The sequence below is a fragment of the Frankliniella occidentalis genome, unplaced genomic scaffold (genome assembly GCF_000697945.3).
Source record: "Frankliniella occidentalis isolate FOCC.00 unplaced genomic scaffold, Focc_3.1 Scaffold54, whole genome shotgun sequence".
Lineage (NCBI taxonomy): Eukaryota > Metazoa > Arthropoda > Insecta > Thysanoptera > Thripidae > Frankliniella > Frankliniella occidentalis.
In genome coordinates, this window is record NW_026267184.1 from 156,267 (window position 1) to 165,606 (window position 9,340).

General features: G+C 39.3%; 2 protein-coding genes across 3 annotated transcripts; both read right to left on the bottom strand.

The window, feature by feature from the left end:
- Positions 1–7: 7 nt before the first annotated feature.
- Positions 8–1,186, bottom strand: LOC113215311 (uncharacterized; the record flags this gene model as incomplete). Of its 2 annotated transcripts, XM_052267568.1 has the most annotated exon segments (6): positions 8–91; positions 173–256; positions 324–410; positions 526–667; positions 747–823; positions 1,007–1,186. In XM_052267568.1, coding segments are annotated over 5 exon segments (426 nt in total), but the record flags the coding sequence as incomplete, so codon positions are not given.
- Positions 1,177–8,202, bottom strand: LOC113215309 (uncharacterized). The gene is made up of 16 exons (XM_026434917.2): positions 8,055–8,202; positions 7,514–7,553; positions 6,895–7,432; positions 5,814–6,341; positions 5,498–5,728; positions 4,902–5,084; positions 4,706–4,813; positions 4,482–4,607; positions 4,270–4,407; positions 3,918–4,178; positions 3,674–3,796; positions 3,424–3,595; positions 2,686–2,838; positions 2,396–2,612; positions 2,111–2,326; positions 1,177–1,318 (listed from the first exon to the last, which is right to left on the bottom strand). Exons 1-16 carry the CDS (start codon positions 8,200–8,202, stop codon positions 1,231–1,233), a joined length of 3,270 nt encoding a protein of 1,089 aa, XP_026290702.2. The 3' UTR covers positions 1,177–1,230.
- Between the last annotated feature and the right edge of the window lie 1,138 nt (positions 8,203–9,340).

Here is a 9,340-nt window from a genome sequence, read left to right on the forward strand (position 1 = left end):
AACTCACAACAGCATGCACACTGGTTTCATTTTGTAGCAGCTCAACACATCTTTGAGACTGAGCAAGGCTTGCCTTCAGAGCTTCATTTTCCTGATAAAGGAATAGTAATATAAGTAGTATGGACTAGAGAATGCAAAGTAATGACCAAAAAACCAACTTGTATTAACTCACATTTGAGGTCAATTTGACCTTTTCCTCCAACACACCCATCTTTGCCTTCAGTTCATCCATCTTTGCCTTCAGTTCATCATTTTCCTGAAAAAGAAGTTTTAGAATGAGTACCATAATAACGTTATCACTACATTCCAAAATACGCACTCACATTACTGATCAATTCTAATTTTCTCTTCCACAGTGAATCAGTGGTGCTTTCCTCTGGCACAACATGCTTTGATATATTATTATTTTCCTAAAAGAGGAGGTAGTGCACTGTTATTACATGTGTAACGTGTACTTTGTTGCAGCAATTAGCCACAGTTAAAGACCGAAACAACTGCAGTGCATAATACAAAACCAAAACTTACATTGATCGTCTGTCCTGCAAATAAAATCTTGGCCTGCTGGGCCAACTGAACTTCCAAATTGACTATTCTCTCAGAGAGAGAAGCCTGCACCTTTGAAACCCTTTCACAGACAAAGCATATCCACGTCGATATTGAATCAGAGCTGGAGGAACAGAGAGGTCGAAATAGCTTATCGGAGTAAACATTATTTATTTTGAACCGTCACCAAGTTATTATCTTACCTTGTTTCTGACTTTTCACACCTACACATCTAAAATGGAACCAATCCTCACACTCCTCACATAATATCATGCCTTTCCTGGAAACGAAACGACTACAATAGACCTATTACTTGTGGTTTTCAAATCCACACACAGTTGAACGACTTATCAGCAGATATACAGCAATTTAACATAAAATCAACATATATTTCATGGAGATTTAAAGACATTTGGAGTTAGGGTGGAAATTCGATTTCTCACAAGGAGTGCAGATACTTTACCCATCGTCCGGTTTACGGCATATACAATACATTTCTCAAATTTAAAAATTTCAAACGATGAAAATAGACCAAAGAATTTGAATATTCAACTGTATACTAGTTCAACAAGTTTTAGTCGTGTGTCGTGTTAACACATCCAAAGGAGAAGAGCGGCAAAAGCCCAAGGCGGATCCGACCTGAGAAACCGCCGAAATCGGTGACGTCATATGCGGCTCCTATTTCGTTCAGGTGCCCAGCCGGGAAACACAATCAGACAACATCAGTCTGCTGAATAGAGCAGTACTGTATTGGGTGACATCTTTAGTGGCAAACCTGCACAAGGAAAATACCCTGACCTGAGTACCTAAAAGATGTCTACTGATAGATAAAAACTCATGCTCTCGAACTCTCTACAGTCTGATGTAAGCTTTGGAACAAACCAAAGGAGCAGTAAAGTCAATTTCATCTCCAAAAACACCGAACATATTATGATACTGGTCATGCCCATGTGCACATAATGGAAGTCTGACTGTGCAAAAGCACTGCATTACACTTAGCATAATAATAAGAAAGAATGGAATGAAAGGTTCGTAAAAAGGAACATTCACCGTGATTGCAGGCAAGATGCAAACATGACTGCATCATAAGGTGCCCCCACAATGACCAGGAGCCATGGGCCACGAGCCATAATCCTCAGTCCATCATTCCTAAAACCGCCCAAATTCACGTAGTTTTAAACGTGAATATCAACAGTAAATTAGCTAACTGCAAGAGCGAATGCGTAAGGCCAAAAAAGAAAGGCCCTAAGGTCCCGTGGGGGAGAGCTGTAGGTGATGGCCTATGGCTCATGGCTCACGGCCCCCGTTCATTGTGGGGGCACCTATATTGGTACAAACAGATCTTAAAGAGAAATTTTCATTACCAGGCTATGGTCTGGTAAAAGACGTACAAAAAAATAAAAATCTTCTCAGTCAAAAAATTTCTAGGTAGCATTTAGGTAGCAACTTTAGGAATTTGTTCATACACCAAAATATACGCTGGCTTCTGTAAGGCCTTCTGAAGGCCTGATGGCGTGACCTACTCATAGAGAAAAATAGCATTATAGTTGTAATATGGAAAACATACCCAGGTAATTTTGCAAGGGTAAATGAAGATACCTCTTGGTCATCAAAGTGCCTAAACAACTGATCTGGACACTGCGCAACAGCCACATAATGTCCGTCTGCAAGACCATCCCCAACATGGGTCACGGCACATTTGAAACTGTACTTTGTGGATGATAGGGTGATGGTTGGATTGTATTTTACAAATATTTTTATTTTCTTACCATCACCTGTGAACCTGCAAGAAAAGCAGCAACATGTCCAGTGATTCAGAAATTGTGCACAGGCTCTCATTTCATATACCTACCTCTTTAATTGGATCAATAAAACTTCAGGGGGTTGTACTATTTCAGCCCTTTTTGTACATTGGACATGTTGGTGACAGCCAACACATTTGTAGCCTGCAATAACCTCTGCACGAAAAAAATTTGAAATTGAGTTATTAAGGATCGGTGTTACGTCAAGAGGCAGGTCCTTGAAGCTCTGCTCTGTTATTGACTTCCTCTTGCATACATTGCAAGACACTGGAAAAAAAATGCTGTGCTCATAATATTTGCAACACAAGTTAGAGTAAAATGAAGTTGGTTCATTTCTTACCCACATAACGAAGAATACCACCAAATATTTGCTGAATTGGAGAAATGACATGTTCAGCCCTGCTGACACACTGTATTTCTATGTTCTCAAGTAACTTTATTAAAAATTCATGGCAGTCTTGCTGTGTGCCCATGATGTACTCAGGCCAGAAATCTGTTTGCAGTAAACAATTTGATATGGTATTAGTATAGATGTGTTTGGTACTGTTAAGGGGTGTTGCTCTTTAAGCTGACCATTTTGGCATTTTTCAGAAAGAAAATTCTGGGGGCCTGAGTTATTTGACCTTTACCAATATGTGAATGAATTTTGTTTCACTTCATCTCATTTAACAAAGAAACAATATCAGAATGCACCTCCAGACCCATTTTCATGGTCTTGGCAGCCTGAACCTACAGGAAAGCTGTTGTCTTTTTTAGAAGCTTGTGCGCAAGATTCCTCCGACAAATATTGGTTTAAAAATCTGCACTTAGGTTTGCTTGAATCAGAGCGACAAGGACTATAAAATGACACAGGGGTTTTAGTATACTACCTTAAATAAAAATATATATAATGGAACCGAAGATACATTCTGATGTTGTTTCTTTGTTAAATGAGATGCAGTGAAACAAAATTCACTCACACTTTGGTAATGGTCATATGACTAAGGCCCCCAGAATTTTTTTTCTGAAAAATGCCAAAATGGTCAGCTTAAAGAGCAACACCCCTTAAATGCTCTACTCCAGAAAAGTTTGAACGCACCACTTAGGGACTTTATAAGAGCACTGGGATCTACAGTAGTTCTTAATGATGTAGAGTACAATTCATGCAAAACACATGGGAGGCAAAATTTTCCAGGCTGGCAAGTCTTTCGGTGGGACATTTCACTTTCACTGAGCAGCCAGGCAACAAAGGGTGCACAGTTGAAAAGTGCCTACAAAAAAGATTGAACAATGAATGCAGATATCGGGTGGCAGTGTTGAGCTGCGTGTTAACATTGAATCAATTATACCTGTAGGATGGCTGCAGCAAAACAGGTCTGGCCAACGTTTTTGATTCCATACCCAGCAGTTTTGCTCTCCCACTTATGAGGTACAGTAACACGTTGGCAAGTTACAGTTTCAGAGGAAGTGCACTAGAGCAGAAAATGACACATCACATGAGATGAGCAAGAAAAATACAGTTCACCCATTAACACTTTCTAAAACTAACAATAGAAAATAAAGTAAAAACCATCTGAATGTTGAGCAACTCACAACTGCACTGTGATCCTGAAGGACACCTGCCAGAATTTCCTTGGCCATCTGCCTCCTCCTGTTGGTTAGCCACTCGATGGAATCTGTGATGGTGTTTCCCTCAGCAACCATCCGGGCATAGTAACACACAAAAACACCACAGTCCCATGAGTTTGGTTGACTACCTATTCCACTAGCATGGTTTTTTTTCCACTTATTAAATAGAAAGGGGCCAGCTCTTTTCTTCCACCCATGCTCTGTGCTTAAATAGGTCAGTACTCTCTGAAAATTAATAAAAGCAGTGACATTGTAAGTTATATGTAGTATAATACCAACAATAGTAACAAAATTTGAAGTTACTACATATTCTCACATTTAAACAGTGGTTGTTTCTGCCACCCAGAGAGTCGTAGTAGGTTATTTCATATGCCTGTGGTTCAATCACGCATAAGCACCAGTGGTCAGGAATGAAAATTAGCATGAAAATAACATCACAATCCAATAAGTCAACCTGGAAAAGGCAAACAAAATGCAATGGACAGGATATAAAAAATAACACTTCAGTAACCTAACAAGGATTTGTACATTCTTGGTCCACTTCTTTACAGATTGAATGTCAGTACTCATTTTGGTGTACAGGTGAGAGCTAAATACATGAATTTTTTTGCCTTTCATTTTTTCTTTGATAAGATTTAAATAAAACAGTATGATCTAGACAGAAAGAAACAACAAGAGACATTCAGTAATATAAGTTAGTTCCAATGCAAATGACAATTGAATACTATAAATTTGGGAGCAAAAACCATTACCTCATCATTCAGCCATTCACATGACAGCAGAACTGACAACGTTTCTACTGTCATGGTGATTCCAAATTTTACAATAACTGGAGTCTCTGGGCTCAGATTAGAAAGTTCCTAAAATAAAAACAAGCAGCCTCATCAGGAATTGAACCAGCAAAATATTTCTTTTATAAATGTGTACATACATGCCTAAAACACATACCTGAATATCATACGAAATGCTGAGTGGCTCCTGTTGTGAAGACTCGTCTTCAGAAGAAACTACTACTTCCCTAGCTCCACTGCTTTCATGCAAATGCTGGCTCTTCTGTTCAGCATGATTTGGCGAATGCTGCCTCTTAGGTTCAGCAGACAGGCTGGGCTTGCAGGACATTAGTTGTATTGCCTGGGAATGCAGTTGAGGATTCGAATAGGAATAGTACACTGGTAAAACAAGTGTGCAGAATTTAAACACCAACGTGTGCAAGTTATGATGTTGCACATTACATGGTGTTTAACTCAAGTTGCACACTTGCGTAGTGGGCAAATTTTAAACGTTTTGTAAACTTCTAATTTCTGCACACTTGGACACATGAATCTATAGGAAACATATGGTGTACAGCTGCTATACTTTTCGGAAGTGTATAAAGTTTAAACACCAACTGACGTTTAACCTAGTTAAACACCACAATGTGTTTAGAAAATGCACACTTGAAATTAAACATCAATTGACGTGCAACATTAAACACTTGTTTTACCAGTGTACAGAGAGAAATCAAAAATGAATAAAACAAATGAATTTCATATTCATGCCCTCACCTCATGAGTAAATAACACTTCAGGTGTTGCTATTGTCTCAAGAGCTGCCTGCATTGCTCCATAAGAAACACACCTGCTATCTATCATGCTCCAAGCTAGAGACGATGACTCATCTACAGACAGGTACTCAGCAGCCTCAGCATCAGGTAAAGGGGTCACACCAGTTACTTCTCTCAGGAGTGGAGAGAGTGGAGTAATGAAGGAAGGACCCCCTTGAAGTGGACCACCATCCTAAACATTTGAAATGTAATCGAGAAAACTCAAAACAGAATATTCAATTAAATTTTAACTATAATTGGGAATTCTAGTAAATTACCTCTGTGGGAGGAGGATCATCTGGGTCTGAATCAGACGAGTCGCTGTCCTCTCCAAGATTGATGATGATCCTGTGGGGAACTGCACAGGCACCAAATCTACCAACTTGGTCCTCATAGTCCTTCAGAATCCTGCTCTCCACATGCCGAACAACATTTTTCCACACATCTGGAGTCACTGTGGAAAGCGACTCTTTCCACAGAAGGATCACTGCATCAGAATGTTTAGCTTGTGGCCACTTTTGGGGAATCTCATCTATGTGGCTGTCAAAGTACCGCTTGGCAATCCCCCACACAAGCTCAATAGGCTGGTACTCTGGGTGGTAGGGTGGGGTCCAAACAATAGCATGACCAGCTTTGATAGTCATATCCACAATTGGGTAAACTGGTTTCACATCAATTTTTCTGCATAAATCATATAATTCCTTCTGGGTGTAATGAACTTCGTCAGCAATTACCCCGTGAAATGCAAGCCAGGCCACCATACTAGCTTTTGAGGCATTTGTTGTGGGTTTCTTGTATCTTGGGTCCTATAGAGGTGACAAAGGAATAAATGAATTACTTCAATTACTTCAATGTTATTTAAGACAGAGCAGATGCATGCACAGAAGAAATCACGTAGGAAAGCACTTTGATTGGATGTTAGAATGTTAAGAAAGAAAAGATCCCTGCAAAGAAAACATAACATGTGAAGCTGGTTGCAAGCAGCATCTGGACAGAAATAATGCGTGCAAAGCAAATAGAATTCAAGGTACACAATAATTCATGACTGCTGCCAGGATTTGAACCTAGAACTCTTCTTAGAGAAGTGTGATACATTTCACCACAACAGTGTTCCTGAATTAGTATTCAAAGCTACATCTCACTCTAAACAATGTCTACTCCCAACACCACAAAATAACCACATGAAAAGCAATACATCTCACCACTACAACTTACTACAACACCTGGTTAGTTCACCCATAAATACTCCAGTCACAAAAGGTCTCTTTAGGTCATAGCTCTAAAAGGAGCTTTTTTCCATGGCATCATGGGACATTCATGGAAAGGAGATCTGCAAATACAATGTTTTGATGAGCACACCTTCCTAACAAGAGTATTAATGACAATAATCACCTGGAATTTGTGGTAGGATGCATTATCCATGAAGAACACAGATTTTTCCTGGACATTTGGGATCACTTTCTTACCATAGTAGGTAGAGAAAATGGAGCTGTTCATGTCTCCATGATAATCACTGCCAGGCTTTGGCTTCAACTTGGAGTGATAAACCAAGAGGGCACCTGGAACGAATCCATTTTCCCCACCACAATGCACAACAATGTACCGGATTCCTCCAACCTTTTGTTTGGACCTCTGGCACCGCCAGTCACCATTGGTCCACTGGTATGAGACGCCAGATCCATGCTGGAAAATCCACGTCTCATCCAGGTATTTTCGGGAAAATTTGTCATCATTGTAGAACTGGTGGAAGAATTTGAGAAATTTAAAGCGCAGCTCTGCAATTCTGTGCATTTCCTTTAGAAAAGCTGTAGCATTCCGTCTCTCATAATAAAATCCCTTGTCGTGCAACACCTTTCTGAGGGATTCACGCCCTCCCTCAAATTCAATACCCCTCTCCCTATACAAAACAATGAAAACAGAATAATAACACTAACTATTTGAAACCCATTTATAAATTTATTTAGGTTGTGACACGTACCGAATGCGATGAAGGAATGTTTTCAGGGTGAAATGTGTTCCTGCATAGCAAAGAAAGGAGGTCCAGAAAACAACAAATATAAAGCATACAAAAATAGGTTTAAATCGAGGGGTGCCTAACTCCATAAAAATGTGTACACCGGATTACCAAATTATAAAGATTACCAAAGATTACCAAAGATTACCTGTGTATGATCCACCTGCATTCTAAATCAAAACGGCAATTTTTTGTTCCGAGAAAGATGAATTTTTGTGCAATTATTTTGTAGTTCTTGATTCTTTATCATGCAAGTTACAAATTTGCATACTATGACTGGCCAAATCATGATTTTGTCCATGGGAGTGATGCAAAGTTGCCATATTAAACATGCGCGTTGGCATTTAGGCAAGATGTGCACAAAAATTCATGTCTAAATCAACAAATTTGTCCCTTTAAAGTACCCTCATGAGTGTGAGGATAACCAGGGATTACCAGTGATTACCAAGTCTGTGTACACCTGATTGCCACAATGGGCACCCCTCGGTTTAAAAATACGCATTACCTTTTCTGTGCAGCTCCATTAACAAATTGCGGATAGCTTGAGCAGTAAAACTGTCCACATTTCTGACAGGTCTCTTCCTTACCCTGTCTTTCCCAGGAGTTAGGGGACTTTCTTCCAGAGCCATTTTCTTCTCATATTTCGAAACCATGTAGGGCTTTACTTACTTGACATGATGAACAGGGATCAGGGGACCACGATTCCTCTTTTCCCTTTGAAAATATTTTAGGGCATTGTAAATTATTGCCTGGCATTGTCGACTGGGCAGCTGTCCTTTGAAGCCATGGCGATTCTGCCAAGGGTGCAGATGCTTCAGACGCCTGCCCTTCTTTGGCATTCTTTGAAGCTTTTTAACAAACCTTGGCATTGTCACCTAACCAACCAACGACGGCTCAACAACAATCTAAAGCATATAACGACAAAATTATTATACAGACCAATAAGACATTTCCAAAATTCAGTGGCATTTCAATGACGAACTTCGAAAAAACGAAAAACAGTTGTGGAAATGCCCTCAAATGCCCTCAAATCTGCTCAAATCTAAATCAGGATTGTTCTTGGGCAGGGGTCTGCATCCGGGCCGAAATAGGGGGAGCCGCTATGACGTCATTGTTCGGGGTGGTGGGGGCTCTGGCCCTCTGGTCTCTGATATACCGCGAAGCTCGAACGGCTCAAACGTCTGCAAAAGAATGTCTAGAATGTATTCCGAGTACATGATGACATATTTTGCTCAAATTTTAATAAAAATCAGTCTCAAAATAATTATAGATTCATACGATGAATTTATTATTTAAGTTTTAAAAGTTGTATAGACTTCAGAAAAGGTTACTTATTTAATTGTCTGAGTGAAGGTTTTGGAAGGAAAGAAAGAGATTGCGTTATTTGATATTCTCATTTATTTCAATGGTTTACAACAAGTCAAACAAAAGTATAAGGGATTCGTAACCAACTTATATGGAACAATCATTACGAGATGCTATTGTATAGCATAGCTAATAATTACTGTAACATCCCTTCCATAATAATCTCCATTATGAAATAAAATCAACATGCATATAAAATTAGGGGTGGTGTTTTGGGTCCTACCAGAAACGTGTCCTACCCATTATTCAAAATATAAAAATGAAAAGAAGAAAAATTGTTTAATATTGTGTCCTACCCTTCGAATATCAGTGTTGCTTTTGGTCCTACCGGAATCTGTCCTACCCGAAATTCAAATAAATGTTTTTTGGTAAATGAACTCTAGTTAAGTCTTTTATCCTACCATGGAATATTTTTTTAAATTCCAA